General features: G+C 42.0%; 1 protein-coding gene across 1 annotated transcript in view; it reads right to left on the minus strand.

Moving 5' to 3' along the window:
- Positions 1-17,188, minus strand: part of LOC130182915 (protocadherin Fat 3) — a 70,238-nt gene that overhangs the window by 8,860 nt on the left and 44,190 nt on the right. The window contains exons 32-48 of the mRNA XM_056398123.1: positions 16,036-16,189; positions 15,702-15,935; positions 15,266-15,444; positions 13,623-13,836; positions 13,290-13,504; positions 13,046-13,183; positions 12,734-12,877; positions 12,460-12,657; positions 10,450-10,727; positions 9,752-10,314; positions 9,308-9,439; positions 9,008-9,165; positions 8,327-8,858; positions 7,841-7,994; positions 6,155-6,311; positions 4,329-4,745; positions 2,111-2,366 (exon numbers count right to left, since the gene is read on the minus strand). Of these exons, the coding sequence (XP_056254098.1) occupies positions 2,111-2,366; positions 4,329-4,745; positions 6,155-6,311; positions 7,841-7,994; positions 8,327-8,858; positions 9,008-9,165; positions 9,308-9,439; positions 9,752-10,314; positions 10,450-10,727; positions 12,460-12,657; positions 12,734-12,877; positions 13,046-13,183; positions 13,290-13,504; positions 13,623-13,836; positions 15,266-15,444; positions 15,702-15,935; positions 16,036-16,189 (4,123 nt within the window). The remainder of the gene's footprint in view (positions 1-2,110; positions 2,367-4,328; positions 4,746-6,154; positions 6,312-7,840; positions 7,995-8,326; positions 8,859-9,007; positions 9,166-9,307; positions 9,440-9,751; positions 10,315-10,449; positions 10,728-12,459; positions 12,658-12,733; positions 12,878-13,045; positions 13,184-13,289; positions 13,505-13,622; positions 13,837-15,265; positions 15,445-15,701; positions 15,936-16,035; positions 16,190-17,188) is intronic.

Below are 17,188 nucleotides of genomic sequence, written 5' to 3' on the forward strand. Positions count from 1 at the left end.
GGTCTGGACATCAGGTTTAGCTTTCTAAGTCCAAGCTTAGATGGTCACGGCCCAGTGTGTATGGAACAAGTAAAACACTCCTGTGGGAATGTGAGCAGCAAGGCAGCACCATCAATCAAACTAAATAGGAAAGGCAGCCACTGGTCTAATTCAGCATGCAGGTGATAGAAACCTTATAAACATAGTCAAGCCAAAAAAAGAAATAAATAAAATGAAGTATTGTAAACATTTTTTTTTAAACCTTTCTTTATTTTCCATATATTTTCTCTCCTCACACATGCATTCGTCATTCTGCCAGAGTTTACCCTGCCACGTGCCAACATTGGCAGCCACGCCTGAGGTTATGGACCCGACCCTCGCTCTAATCCTACCACTAACACACTGCCAAACCATATTCTCATCCTGGCACCAATATTTTTAAATCCCCTATACTTTTCCAATTGTAAGAGCCATCTAAAAGTTACTAACTAAGAAATGACTCACTTTTCTTGAAAAGGTAGAACTTATAAAGTAAGTAACTAAACAACTCGCTATGTTTCCACTCATAACAGTTTGCAACGTTTTAATTGGAAATACTTATTACCACTGATACTAAGCCAAACATTGGTCTCCAGTAGCTTTTACTCCCTTTTAGCAACCAAAAGCATCTTCACAAATTGCTTTGTGTAATTCGTACTGTGACTGGTAGAGTAATAGTTACAGCATTTGAACTGAATCTCTGCTAGGGTTTATTGCATCTGCATTAGAGGAGCTGCTGCTGTTCCTGTGAGCTATGTCAAAGTCATAAAGTCACCTTTGATTGAAACTATATTTCTCTGCAAAACATCTCGACGATCAATATATTCCTATTCCTATTTCTAGCAGAGCTGCAAAAAAACAGAGAAATATGGGACCTGATTTGTTCATAAAGTATCTTCCAAGTATTTAATTATTCATCACTTTTTATTTATTCATGATGCAGCAGGTAGTGACAGAAAAACGACCAATATGTTTCCTTGTTAGTTTGTATCTCATGTATTGACTTGTGCCCAACTATTGCAATATTCATTATCATACTTGTTAGTGGTTGCTGTGGTGTAAATAAATAACTAAACTGTTTCCAATTGATTAATGATCCCTGCTGTTTACACTGGTGTCAATAACAGGATATTATTATAAGCATAATCATAATAAATAATGGGCTGTAATATAATGGTACATACTTTTCTTTCTCTTCTTCTTTTTTTTTTTTTTGTGCATATTCTCAGCAAGGTTGCAGAAAAATAATAAATAAATAAATAAAACAACCTATTTCCCATTCCCACAGGAAGGAATCAATAATTAACAGGCAGGAAGTTCCCACCGCAGGCTGTATTCTTCAAACAACAGGTTGGACAGAGAATCGAAATATGTGACGTCTACCTTAGTACTGAGATGCAACGTGGTTATTTCATTGACACAGAACAAACTGTGAACTGTGAACTCTTGTTGGCAGCGCACGATCAGACTTGAAGTTGAATTGTCTGAGAACTTTGTCTCACTGCCCTCGCTTAAGTTTGTTGTTATTTGACAAAAGTACACCTGAGGCAAACTTGGTAGGTAAAAACGGTAGAAAAACCGGGTAGAAGAGTTGACTTTCTCTGAGTGGAACTCTGCCAACTACTTTCATTTCGACTTAACTTTTTTTGAGCAAAAGTAGGACAAGAACATAGGACATCAGTTCTGGCTGATTACCCTGACCATTCAATCAGAAGTGCACAGGAGATGTAAGAGACTTATCCTGACACAAGAAGACATAATTGCCAATTTCAGCAGTGTAACAAAAGAGTAAGTTATTTTATCATTTACTGCTCCCAGGACGTAAATAGTAAAACTAAAATGAAGTGATAGCAAAATAAAAATATGATTTCTTAACCACTCTTGCTTACTCTGGGCCATTTTCTTTGATGTGTGTGATCAAAAGGCATAGATCACTGTGAAAAAAAAAAGCTCCCTCAGTCGAGATGGGTGAAACACAATGAGTTCGTGGCCTGTGTACTCTGTGCCTTTTTTTGATCAGAGGTTAGAAACCGTGTGTGTGTGCGTGTGCGTGTCAATGTGTGTGCGTGCCCGCACGTGGCAGCAGCCTTACCCTGTGGACTGTTATCTCTCTGTGTTCTCTCCAGCTCAAAAGCTCTCTGCCCCCATTCCTCCTCTCTCTCATCTCTCACCCTCTCCAGCCCTTCCTCCCTCATCTCCTCGCCCTCCCAGGACACTTTGTGGGCTGGACTGTGCTCTGAGCGGCAGGCTGACGCTGAAGGGAGATTGGGCGCCACGCTGCACACGGCGATGCCCCTCCTATTGGCCACGCCTCGTACATTAGACATGTCTGAGAGGAAGCTGCTCAACTGTAGAGATGAAAGAAAACAGCAAATATGTTAAAAAAGAACAAACACTTGATGGGTCTATATTTTTCTTATTGTGAGCAAATCTAGTGAAAACATCAAGAGCAACAATGAACTGATCTTACTAAGAGGAGTTTTCTGAACACTCATGTAGCTTACTCCCCTGTGCCGTGGAGCTTCAATGTTGTCCAAAACAATTAAAACCACGTCGCTGAGCAGCACCACTGCACTGGGTAAGATGTTCTTTCGTTATAATGAACACGCTCCTGCAGTTTGTTTTGAGTCAGCCGCACACACACCATTCTGCTTCCATAAATTCTTTCTAGTGAATAAAAGCTGCGGCTGAAAATAGTCCCGAAAAAATAAACTACTAATTCCTGGTTCGGGAACATTGGCTTAAAAATACAGAGCCCATCTGTTTTAGGGAATTGTGTTAAAGATTTTTCTGTCTTCCACAGATATGAAGGGACTTAAGGCTAAGAGCCACAGAGAGGGTCGCCAAGTCAGAAAGCCTGAGAGAAACAGATTCATGTGTGTTGGTTTCAGTTGTTAAAAATATAGGATATATTCAGATTTATTTTTTAACATTTTATCTTTACAGTTAAAGCTACAATGTGTCAGTTTTTTGTGCAGTTAAAGTATCTTTTTAATTGATTTAATAGCATTAGATCTGTTTAAAATTTGTGCGTCTCGCAGCCCATTTGTCTCAGTGTCCTGAGGCTGGATTACCATCGTGGCCTGTTTTGTTTATTTTTTGTTGCACCAAAGCCACACATTTTTTAATTTTATCCATTGTGGCTTTAAAGGGGATATTTGTACATTTTTTCTACCTCTGAGCGGGTGGAGGTGATTGTCGCTTGACAAGAGCTTTGGTCATCGTTGTGTTTACAAGACAAGAGGTTATTAACCCATTTATACCGGATGCTGCGTAGCGCAACATTGTTGATTCTCGTCATTTTCATGACGCATGCAGCACATAAATATGTAAAATATATATAAATATATCATGAAAATGACGAGGAATCAACAATGCTGTGCTACGCAGCAGCCGGTATAAATGGGTTAAACGCCCTCTGAGCAGAGCTACGTCTTCAGGGCAGATTGGAGGCTACGGTGAGTCGGTATCGGAAAGGGAAGAGCTAGCTGGTTAGCATACTAACTTCAGTAGAGGAAAGACATAGAGACAGAAGTTAACATTGGCATTTTTTCCACCACTGGAGACAGCTGTTGGTGAGTAAAGGAATGAAGTTTAATGATGAACTAATGCTAACGCTAGCTATGTAGCAATAGCAAAACTTACAAATAGCTGCTTTAAATGAGAACATACTTGAACTCATCATCCGTATCATACAGTACCTTCAACCTGTTGAAAAGTAAACTCTTGGAATTTTACAAAAATATGATTTTCTCATATTTTCTTTTATATCAAACCCATCACTCTTGCTTCCTGCCGAGGAAGGACTTTTTTTTGTAGTTCAAACCTTTCTGAAGCACATCATGCACATCAAGGTTGGAACATCACGTTTGTTAATAATATTCTGAGTCTCTTTCAAACAATGAAAGGAATACAACTGAATTACAGAAGCAGAGAGTCATCAAAACGCGAAGCTGGAAGATGTGCTGATATAACGTAAATATTGATATTATGATATAAAATTGATATAGCCTGGGATTTTCATTATTGTAGTAATAAAAATCAGATTTTAAAGGCTGCAGCACAGTTAGATTATACAGTTGCTGCTGTGAATACACTTTGTTTCTATTACGATCTATTTCTATTAAATCATATCAACCATACATAGTTTAATTTTAATATTAGTATATAGTATGAAAACATAGATATATTTGATTTTTAATATCACACACTTAATCAAATTATAATCGACAAAGTCCCTCAGTCCTGTAAAGTCAGACAGGACAATCATTTTCAATCATTAATACGTGGCCAGGCTCAGTTTTACATACCTGACTGCCCTCACTGGAAGTGGTCCTGTCACCATCTCCGTTCCTCATACCCTGGCTGCTGAGTCCTCCCGGTAGAGGGGAGTGGGCAGTTGGACGCACCATGACCTGAGGAGGGCCCCCGGTGCTGCTGCCCACCTCACCGTAGGTGCTCGTGGTCGCTGGTGAGCCTGACAGACGCACAGCTTTAAACTCAATCCCCTCTGCCCCCATGCCGGTCTTGTGCAGCATGTAGCTGGTTTCTGTGGAGATAGCTGAGACGCCCATCACAGCCTGAGTCCCTGTGCCCGCGTCTGAGTCTTTCCTGAATTTGATCTTTTTCCTAAAAGCGATGAAGAGTATGAGGAGGAGAATGATGACAAAGGCAAGGACCCCGATGCCAATTATCTCTCCCGGTCCGACATAAGACAGCGGCTCCGCCTGGGCAACATGAAGAGGAAAATCATAAAAACATGGATACAACTGCATCTCCTGTTCAAAATGTGAGAAAGCAATCACTGTCCGGTGGAAGCATAGCAAGTACAGCTTTGGAGATTTTCATGCAATTGACTGCACAACCTCCAAGTTGAGTGGAGACCACTCATTAGTTTGCTTATACTGTTTATTTTTGGGCCTTTTCATACATGACAACTGATGGAAGAAAACTTTTAAACTGTTGTACCCGACTGCTGTAAGCTGTCATCTGCTGAGGCTTTCTTCTAACTTAATTGCACAAGGTTTCCAGAGCCACAGTATGTAACGTCAGGTAATGACCATCCCTGCCAACACTGTGTATGTGCGCTTGCTGTGCGCATTTGGGCACCGTGTGATATCAACAGCGCCGTGGCTCAGTGAGTTCTTCTCCCCCCTGTTCCTGCTCTGCTGGAGTTTTGGGACTTTCACAGCACGTAATCATCGCCCCTGCTCTCTCACAGCAGCAGGTGTGTTACATGAGTGGAGAGTGATGCTTTCATCCTGACCTTTCAGACTAGGCCTGGAGCAGCAGAGGGCCACGGCACAGTTTATATATTTTTTTTTAAATCAGTGAAGCTGTCTGTTTCATGACTTTATTTTCACGTGATAAATATACATATGTCAATTAGATGGTAATCTGCTCAGGAAATAAAGAAAAGAAAAAAAAATTGGTTATGATAACCATGCACTTATGGTGATTCGTATGACAGAGACAGACGGTCATACGAGTTAGTTTTAGATTTTGTATCATGTGATGTTGGATGCATTTCTAAATCTAAAGGATTATGACACATTTCTGCCCTTGTTGAATGGAGGAAATTATTTTTGATCTAATGTAATGATTCTATTTTATTGCTGCCTTTGTCAAGCACATTTAATGTAGATTTTGAAAAATAGACTTCAAGTAGTAGACTTCCTGTCCTTAAAAAAACAACAGCCATCGGCTTTTTTTCGTTTTCTCGACGTCGGTTACCTCTCTCAGCTTTCTAGGGAATAATAAAAGCACATTCCTTCTCACAATGCGCATTAATTGAGCTTGCAGTCTCAGTATAAGGTGTAAAGTGCATGCCAAAAGTCAAGAGCATGACAACTTCAAATGGAAACCATGATTTACCCATTACCCGCACTTTCATTCATCTACTGCGGAGACAAAGATACCAAGCTGGGGAACAAACCTTCCGGGAGGCCACCGCACACTTAAAATTCTCAACAGCTTCCCTGAGTATGCCAAATCTAATTAGGAGAAAGCTGAATGCACAAAAAGCTATTCAAAAAAAAAAAAAAGGAAAAAAAAGTTGATGTTTCTTTTTTTTTTTTGATTATACTTTAGATTTACTCCGACATCAATTCAGTGTCACGTGTTGTTCACACTATACCTGCGTGTCATCCTCCAGGTCACCGGCTGCCTGATCATCACACAACTGACCCTCGTACCCTTCGGAGCAGTTACAGAAGAACGACCCGAACGTGTTAACACACTCTCCTCCGTTCCCGCACTCGGCCTGGTCACACTCGTTTACATCCTCATCACATCTGCAGAGGCACAAACAAACAAAAAAAAAAAACTTGACTATTCATGGGAGTGAGGAAGATTATTTGAATCAACGTGAAGGAATAAAAGATGAAAGCGTGACAGTGAGTTAAAAACAGAGAAAGAAAATAAATGCTTGTTCTCAGAGGGCCTTTCCTTTGCTAAATGAACAGATTATCTTCACGGATGCCCTATTTTCCTCATAATGTGGTTCTGATTTAAAGAAATGTGCCTGAAAGCAAATTCACAAGCACATAAGCATACACACACACACACACACACACACACACACACACACAGACACACACAGACTCAGACTCTTAGATAAAGACGTAAATTACAACAGAACATCACAAACATAATTTTACTCCACACACATATGCATGTTCATCTGAGCTTGTCATTTCAAACATGGTGCCCTGCTGCGCAGGAGATAGAAAATACTTGTATTTCTCTTTTCAATTATTTTTTCTCAATGGGATTTTCAAAACACTGTACTAGAGTTGGTCTTATGTAAGAAGAAAAAGCATTTCTGAGTACTGCTTGAGCTTGCTTGTGTAACTATCCAAAGTTTTGCTTTATATGATGAAAGTGTGGAGAGTTGCAAAGCACATACAGTTTACTTAACAAGGACTGGATGTATTGGCCAGTGATATCCACTCATTAATATTTTAGAAAATGAATCCTGTAGACTTTCATTAACTTTTATATTTGAATTTAGCAAGTTATGTCAAATAGGGGGAATTTTCCCCTTTTTTTCAATTGAATAAACTTTATTCTGTTATTTAAATGCAAATATTTCATTGTGATATTATCACAGGTAGAACGATTTCACAGACGGTTACACTCAACAGCTGTTTGTTTGCGGCAGACTAAATAATGTGCTTTAGCTTTGGTTTCAGTCTGTTTATTATTAACTGATAATAATCTGAACAATCTGCTGCTGAAAAAAAATCATCTTCATTTTGATCTTAGTTATCATTCAGCTAAATTTCATTTAATCCAACTTCATCAAAAGCATTTTTACATCTTTTTCAAAAGCTAAAACAAAATAAATAAAAAAATGCAGAACCCTTTTCTCCTTTGAGGGAAAACTGCTCTCTAGTGGTGGCAACACTGAACAACCACATGAGCAGAGAGGTTATTTCAAAGGCAATTACTGAGCTGTAATTAAGAAGGCAGCTTGAGAACGATTATAGGCTTTTCTAGCGAAATTGTACTGAATTAAATTAGAAACACTAATTTATCTCACACAATAACAACTAAGCAACACAGTGGGTGCTGTGGTGCTAATGTGGGCTAATGAGTGTGTGTGTGTGTGTGTGTGCGTGTCCTACGCATGTTCTTTCATGCTTGAATGTGTGTGAAAAGGGAGATGAAGATGTTAATGTGTCTAAATCATCACTACTGTCGTTGTCATTGTGTGTATACTGTGTAGACAGGGCAACAACATTCGTCAGCTCTGTATTTACAGTCAGTAATTAAGTCTTAAAAGTGTGTGTGTGCGTGATTGCAGCCTATTTTCGCTTACATAAGTCCCCCGAGTCCTCGAGGACAGACACAGAGGAATGCACTGCCTACAGGCGTGCAGTCTCCACCATTCTGGCATGGATTTGGCATGCAGGATGTCAATTCAATTTCACAGCGCCCCCCAGTGAAGCCAGCACTGCAACTGCACAAGAAGCCTGTTGGAGAGGGATTAAAAACATGTCAAATAATGATTTGTTCGGGCATAAATATGAATAAATCATTTCAACATTAAATCCTGTTAAATATGATGTGATTTCCTTTGTGAGTAACTGAATATTTAAGCCCAATACAGACAAAATACTGTATATACATGTTGATGGTCACTGCTGCACAAATAAGCCACCAAATTAAAAAATGAAAATGATGAAACTGACACTCAAGCTGTAAAAAATGAGTGAATTTCATATGCAAACAGTTATTTATGTCATTTATCTGTACAGCAAGATGGCGAACACCCACACATATTCACACTGTTATCTACACAGACCTCCAGAGGGCAGGCTGCTGCAGATGGCTCCGTTGAGGCAGGGCTGACTGACGCATGGATCAGGATAAAGCACGCAGCCCAGCTTGACCTCACTCAGCCCGGCGATCTCAGCGTAACGGCTCCTCTTATTCTGGAGCGGCAGCTCATTGCCATTCAGCATTAGTGAACCCAGGCAGCCCTGAAAGCCGTCCTGGGCTCTCGGTGGGCCCCTCGCTCCACGGTCCCCGAGTCCTGGCCCTCCTTGGTTCCTCCCTGGTCCCGGACTTGGTCTCTCGCCTTGCCCACTCGGTGGCCTCACTTGGGCTCCGAAGAAAAACGATGAGTCTGGGGCCAGAGGCCACAGGCGAACAGGTGCTCGTGCTGCTCGGCGGCGCTCCACGTAACTGTCGTCCAGTGACAGGAGGGTGTAGTTCCTAGTCAGCTCCAAGGCAACAGCGTGCCAGAGGCCGTCGTTTATTGGTCTGCCAGAGATACCCATAATGCCAAGGGTGTTGTCACAGTCTAACTGGAACCAGAGTCGACCCCCTTCAATCTGTGGAAGAAAAAGAGAAAATAACTATATCTTCTATAACTATAACTATGACTATGACTATCTACTAATTTACAGTACTCTTTGCTGAGCAGATGTAACATCTAGAAAAAATACAGTAAAGTGAAGCATTAGGATGTAAATGTGTTCACCTTGAGCATGGTGCAAGGGTTAACCCGTGTGAACATGATGACTCCTCTTCTCTGAAGGGTTCTGATCCGTAGGCCGAGCCTCATCTCTCCACTCTGACCGCTCTCTGTCACTCTGTACTTGATGTAACTGTTTCCAGAGAAGCTCAGAGAGGTTTGTCCTGCACATTCACAAAACCCAGAGACACAGGATCAAAATTAGAGGGGAGAAAGCTTCAACTTATTTCCTTTAAATCCTTGCGATGTGGTGATCTACTCATCTACCTGGATCAGATACACATACATGGCCTAAACTTATCATACCTGCACACTCGTCTAGTCTCTCAGGCTGACACTGGCAGACAGATGGCGCTGTAGGACCAGAACGGACACACTGCATGTCTGCTGGACAGGACTGACCTTCACAGAGCTCCACGGGGGTGGGGCATGTGCCTCCTGCTCAGAAAGGGACAGATACAGAGGTGTTAGGAAATAACACCTTCAGGGTGCCAAAATATCATCTGTCAACATATAAAAAAAAAACCCATTTAGATTTATTGTATTCTTTAATGTATGAATGCGTCTTTGTATGCAGGACATCTATCTGTTTCTCTGTTATCTGTTTATCTGTAACAGCGAGCTCCAAATGGGAAAGTTGTCTCAGACTTGTAGCAAAATACCCACAAATTCAATTTGTTTTCTGTGACAAATATCGATGACACTGACAATGTGAGCTGGTCTTAGCTCGATTGCAAGTGCAGTGCTCACCGGGGCAGGTGCAGGTGTCTATACGGCTGAACCTGGGTGACACCAAGCTGACCCTCTCTGTGCTGTAGGTTACAGGCGAGCTGCTCTCCATCACCAGTGTCTGTTCACACACCCTGTCCCCGCACTCCAGCTCGCCAGAACAGGCACTGCTCACCACCAGCGCCCCAGCCAGGACCCCTCGTATTTGGCCCCGCACCGCTGCATCCTCCAGCTTTGCAGACAACTCTTGCTGGGAGTAGAACCCACCTATCCGTCCGCTGCCCGATGTCTCCGGCCGCTCCACGGCCAGAAGCAAGTCCACATCGGCTGTGCGCATCACTGGCTGTACGCCGAGGATGTGGAGGGGATCCTGTTGTCCCGGTGACCATTTCCAGCCTGCCAATCCACGCAACGTGAGCTTGATCTGGCTCAGGTAGCGGCCAAGCAAGTCCTCCGGGGACAGGGAGCTGAAACGTAAGTTCAGGGCACTTCGCAGGAGCACATCTGTCACCTGCTCGACCTGGACTGACACATCAGCTATTACAGCATAACGTCCATCACTCACTGTGGCGTTCATCTGATATCTGAGAGAGGACAAAGAAATATGTTTAAAGTTATTTTCCATTGTATACTTTTTTCTGTGTGTGTGTGTGTGTGTGTGTGTGTGTGTGTTTGTGTGTCCAAGAGTGAGTAGTGTGTTGGTGTGGTGAAGTGTGTACCTGCCAGGTTCCAGGCCTGGCAGAGCCACGATGCTGCCATCCTGTCTGTTGATAATAAACATGCTCTTCGGCTGAGGCTTCTGGGTAAATGACAGAGCGTCATTGGGGTCGCGGTCAGTCGCGTAGATCCGACCGACCGGGCCGCCGGAGAAGGTATCAGTTACCATGACAATGAAGATTTCCAGGGGGGAGACGGTGGGTTTGTATTGGCTGTTGCCGATGACCCTCAGAAATACCCAGGACGATGAGGAGAGACTCGGCTTCCCAGAGTCACTTGCCTGAGAGACAGAAACAAGGTCATAGTGAGATATTCAGTAAACAGAAACACAAGTTTTGCAGAGATATTAAAGACTGAAAGTTCTAGCTTTGAAACAGTTTTTTTGTGCTGTATGTGAGCTCAGCTGCTTACTGGGGAAGATGGGAAAAATCGTTACAGAGCACCAGGGAAGGTCATCTAATAAAAGTGTATTTTATTGTGTAGGGATAAATGATAAGAACGAAAGGGAATGCGTTTTCTTTAAAATACAGGTAAACTTAATTTAAAAGACTACATTTACCATGATCCTTTGCTTTATTGTCAATTTCGGTGCCCAAACTTTTCAGCCAATGCATTTTCAGTTTACTTTGAGTGATGTAATCCTGACCAATCAGATATGACTTTGGGGTTGGCGAAAGAAAGAGACAGATGACCGACAGGTGTGCAGTCGCACGTGTGGGAAGACAGCTGTATGTTGTTGCTCAGCAGGAGACAGAGTTTAACGTTGAGGTGTTTAATATTTGAAGCCTAAATACATCGTTTTCACCGAGGACGGAGACGAAGCGGAGTAGCTAACGTTATTGCTAACGTTAATTAGCACTGCCTGTGAGGACGGACTCAGCACGCTGGACCTGCGTGACTGCCAAGGACAGTTACCTGCTGCATCATCTACCTGCCCCGGGACGCTTCTGGACTGTGTGTCGTGGTCGCGTGAGTAACTGGAGACGATACAATGAACTGCACCAGCCGTGTGTTGCTAAGGATTTGTTTTCTTCACATGTGCACCAACTCTTGGGCCCCAACATTTATTAATCCAAGCGCTTGGTCATATTTTGAACATTTCTCAGGGTTGAACTGTTTACTGTTGACTTGTGTTATATTTGATAATTGCCTTAGACATTGATATTTGTGGTGGTTAATTTTGGAGGGACACACACACACACACACTTATGGTAAGGTGAATGAGTTAACTGGTATTGAAAGCTTTTATTTTGATAGCCTACTGGGGTTGATTTTGTGTTTTATCTTTGTGAAAGGAAAGAAAAGAGATTTGTTTGAAACTTAACAAAAGTATTTTTTTATTTAGGGGAATACGGGTTTAGCTCATAGTGTATGATGCTAACAGTTCCACAGTTACTTTGGAGACACAGCTAGTATTGATTGGTTGTTTACTGTAGATTGTAACTACATACATTCTGTGGTTATTATTATTTCTATATTGTTTATCATTATTTTAAGCCTGATGGAACATCTATTTGGAAATTGGAAGTTTTAGCCAGCTCAACATCAATAGCTAAGAACTCAGGATCCTGATCATTTAAAATTGAAATAGTAGCCCAATCTAATATCAAGCACATCCTAGGTATTGCTTTACTGGACTCTGCTGGTCAGAGGATAATTGGCAACAGAGGGTTACAATTGTCTCACTCATTCTCCTGGCATCTGTATAACCAAAGATTAAAAACATACAGGGGGAAAAGTCATGTAGGACAGACCGCCCAACATCACCATGTCAGAGGTGTTAACAGCTTCTGCATAACAGAAATCTGTTCCTATAAATCAGGCTGTTTTTTTTTTGTTTTTTTTCCCCAAACACCAGATGCTAATAGCCTGACTTAACAGCTGAGAGTGAGAGACTTTGTAAGTTAGGAGCAGCTCCCAGTGGTGGCTGTCTGTGTAACCATGCTGACAAAGTGTATTTGTCAGTCAACCTTTCCTGATTATGTTGGTTAAAAAAAATATCAGTCCCTAACCTGGATTTCAAGAACGAACTCCCTGGGGGCTTCAGGGCCAATTACACGGTTGGACCTCAGAGTTCCAGCCTGGTCCAGGGAAAGGAAATTTCCCTCATTTCCTGACACGATGCGAAACTCAAAGGGAGGACCGTTTCTAGTGGAGTCTTTATCGCTGACTGACAGCTTCAGCAGGGTGGTGCCGGCGGCTTGATTCAGCTGGGAGAGAGGTTGAGATGGCGTTAGCGCAAAAACGCACAAACATAAGCAAACACACACACGCGGGGACTGTTACCTGTATGACGGCTGTGGAGTTGGCAGGGGTGAAGACAGGAGGGTTGTCGTTCACGTCGGAGATGTCGATGTTAACGGTGACAGTGGAGGACATGGCGGGAGAGCCACTGTCGAACGCCTGCACTGACAACGAGTACCTGGATACCTGGATGGAGAAGAAGGCAATATGGCAAGCACTGCTATGATTGCATAGTATGAGACTTCATTGGGTATTAACCTTGAGCGAACTTTGTATATTCTTATCTAGGCCGTGCTCATGAACCATAAAATTACTATTGATTGTGTATGACATATTGCACTGATGCATCTTTACCAGTTCTCTGTCAAGCCGCTTGTTGACTTTGAGCAGTCCGGCTACAGGGTCAATCCAGAAGTGGTTAGTACGATCACCTTTCAGGATAGAGTAGGTGATTCGCCCGTTTACCTGACTGTCCAAATCCTCGGCCAACACCTGGAGAACACACACATGGAATGAAACAAAATCTAATAAAAATAGAAAGTCTAAAAGTAAGAAAAATACAGAAGGGAGCATACATGTAAGGGCAAGCAAATGTTACCCTTGTAATTGTCTGCCCAACAGACGCATCCTCGCTGATCAGAACATTGTAGATGTCTTGACTGAAGGCTGGAGCGTTGTCGTTGACATCCATGAGCTCAATGGTTACCATAGTAGCCGTGCTGAGAGGAGGGTTCCCGCTGTCCCAGGCCTCAACAGTGAGGTAGTAATCCTTACACACCTCAAAGTCCAAATCATCAGCCACAGAAATGGAGCCTAAAAAATACACATATACAGTATATATATATATATATATATTCATTTAATAAAGATGGGTGTTCATTTTACACATGGCTATGAAAGTAATAAGTCACATACAAGGACCTTGGCTCACCCAGGTTTCTGTCTATGGTGAACTTTCTTAACTCGTTTCCTGACCGAATGCTGTAGGTGATATCAGCATTAGGCCCGATGTCAGCGCTGGTCGCCAACACTCGCAGCACCTCGGTTCCCATGGCCACATCCTCGGGCACCGTAACAGTGTAGTCCCTCCTCTGGAAGACTGGAGCGTTGTCATTCACATCCAGCACCAAAATGGTCAAATCAACCTGAGGGAAACAGAAGAGACTGTAACAGGACTTCATATCAGTACATTAGTCAGCGCTGCTCCTGCGCCCAGAGTGTTCAGTTTCAGTGCCACGGACTAGTGGGTCCACAAATATTAATGGGAGCAAAGATACTAAAGGCTTTACTAACAAGATAGGGGATGTAGGAAAAAAAATCAATCAAAGTCTGTGTCCACCAGAGCCTCAGAGACAATTCCTTGGCTGCTAAATCAATGTTAAACATTTGTGGCATTACTGGATCAAATTGCTGTTTTTGCTTGATGGCGTCTGAATCAATATTTCACCTTTTGTGACACTGGCATATTACATCTGGTTTTGGAGGGAGACTCAAAAATGTGCCTTTAAAATGAAACTGTGATGTTACAGAAACCCACAGTTGATTTTATTATTATGATAGGGGAAAAAAGGTTATTTGATACTTATTTAAATAAGCTGTTCAGCCTGGTGATACAGCACTTTCATCAGTTTCACATGTATTTATCCCACTAGTCTTTCCTGACATACACAAGCAGCATATGCTGCTAGATCACAGAGCAGCATGGCTTGATCTCAGTTGGAAGCCACCAGCGCCACTAGTATTACTACTTGTAATGATATTATGTTACTGTGACTACTACAGCTACAGCTAAAGCTCCTGCTACAGATAACAGTATTAAGTGTGAGACAGTGGACAAAGGCCTGTATCTGTCAGAAACGGCCACACCTGGCCTCACTTTAGCCTGGGGTTTATTTTCAGTTTGTGTTTATGGCTTGATCTAACGGCGGAGTGGGTTTGAGAGAGCGCCAACACTGCTCCAGCTTGTCTCACTGTATTTTCCTCCCACTTTCTGCACCACCTCTGTCTCTGTAACTGTCCCCTCCCCCATTTTTCCCATCCAACCCACTGCACAATTTTGATGAAAATTTATCTTAATTAAAATCTACCTTTTTTTTTTTTTTTATCTGATTTCATCAACAAATAACATGTATTTACTCAATAGCTTATTTTATTCATGCGTGTGGACAGAAATACAGATGGCACATCACCAGACAGATGACTCCATCTATGACTAATCTGCAATTTAATATGTGGTGTATAAATTCTAATTACATTGTTGTGTTAAAATTATCTAATTACAAAATCTAAATAATTGATGTTAATTACTCAGAAGTTGTGTTAATCACTCTATCTGTTTTAATTACTCAGAAAACCTTGATTATATCACATAAATGTTGACAAGACTGTACATTTTAATCATGTTCACAAGCACATTTTATTATTACTGTTGATGTTTTCAAGCATTATTTCAGAATAAGTGTCATATTTGTTTGGGAGTAACACTCCATGCAGTTAGATTTAGTGGATATGCTGAACAGCACAGCAAAAATACCACTGAGACTGAATCTGTGTCACTTGGACCTTCCCACCTACCTGTGTGGACAGTGCCCCCTGTTGGCCAGCTTGGTCAGTGGCCTGGACACGCACACGATAGGAGTCCCTGCTCTCTCTGTCCAGAGATTTCTCTAGTATTACCATCCCAGATACCGGGTCGATGGAGAAGAAACCATTGACCGAATCCACCAGGGAATATACCACTGTACGATTAAGACCTGGGGAGGACAGGAGACAAATTCATGGAGACACAAGACTCACTGAATGATCTTCCTCCTCTTCATGGCAATCAATAGAATGCTGCTCTTGGTCATGCTCATAATCTCGCTCATGTACAAGTCAGCAGTTTGAATGATTAGTGACACAGTGGGTTGAATCTGCATTTGCTGCACGTAGGAAACTTTCTGTGCTCATTATCATCCTCGCTTGAAGAGCTACATACCTAACACAACGGTATGACATCATAGCTGCTTACCTTCGTCAGGGTCGCTGGCTTGCAGCCGGGTAAGCAGAGCCTTGGGGGCTGCATTCTCATACACACTCGCCAGGTAATGAGTGGAGGAGAACAAGGGGGCATTGTCATTCACATCTAACACTTTGAGAGAAATGTCAGAGCGGCAGAACAGCCCTCCCCCATCAGTTGCCTGAGCAATGAGTTTGTAGGTGGATGTCATTTCTCGGTCCATGACTGTGGCCGTGCGCAGCTCGCCTTAGGACGCAGAGGGAGAGACGTGTGAAGCTGCAGGAAGGATGTTTTAACTGTTGTGATCATAAACAAATCTAAAGAAAATAATAATCACTGAATGTACCAGTGTTTGCATCCATGTAGAAATCTTCAACCCCAATGCCAAACAGTGAATATTGAATCTCAGCACTGGAGCCTGAGTCAGCATCTGTTGCACCCACTGTCAGAATGCCCTTGTTAGTGGGAATGTCCTCAGGAAAAGAGGCACTATACACCGCCTGTCACGACACACACGCAAACACATATATAGACAAGCACACAGTGAGACCACACTTTCACAAGCCACATTGAAAAAAAAAAAAAACCACACACACATCCGTCCGAAACATCAAAGAACACATTAAACCGCTACATCCATTATCCTCACTGACGGAATAAGCACAGCACAGTTAAGTGCCCTCTCCTGACCCTGCTCCTCTCACTCCTGCCCTCACTTTTCCACACACAGACTGGCCCAGTGGGAAAGTTACTGTAGTAGTCCAATGCAGCATATGCCGCCCTGCTGCTGTCTGCTGTCACATCACAGTAAATGATTTAACAATATTTAGAGCTGAAATTATGAAAATTAGAAAATTAATTGACAAGTATCAATTTATAGTGACGGAGCCGAACAATCTGAGGTCCCACCTTCTCTGTTTGTAACTTAATATCTTTGCATTGTGGACTTCTGTTAGGAAAAAAAAATAATTTAAAATATCACTTTTGTGACTTTTCTGACGTGAAAAATAATTCCGCTGATTAATTAATAATATCAACCAAAAATAAAAAATAATCAAACAATTATCTCAGACATCACTGACAATGCCCCTTAAAAAGGACATACTTGATGTGGCTAGTACAAGAACTATTGTACAACTTCCAATACTACAGCTAAACTTACAGCTGCTGCTATCACTAGCGACAGTAGTATTACAAGTGCTACTAATACTACAGCTGCTACTGCTGGGCAAGGCAAGCCAAATTTATTGGTATAGCACATCATCACACACAGAGGTTATTCAAGGTGCTTAACAGCAATAAAAGGAGCATAGAAAATGCAAATAAGAATAAAAATAAAACAGTATAAAAACAGATTATAAAATAGATGATAGCTAATAAACGTACATGATTAAATTAAGGTATTAGAGAACAGAGGAGTTTTTTTCTACAACTCCTATTACTATTACTACTTCTTGTCCTGCCTCTACAATGATTAATACTATAGCTACTAGTAGAAG

Source organism: Seriola aureovittata, chromosome 15 (genome assembly GCF_021018895.1).
Source record: "Seriola aureovittata isolate HTS-2021-v1 ecotype China chromosome 15, ASM2101889v1, whole genome shotgun sequence".
NCBI classification, from domain to species: domain Eukaryota; kingdom Metazoa; phylum Chordata; class Actinopteri; order Carangiformes; family Carangidae; genus Seriola; species Seriola aureovittata.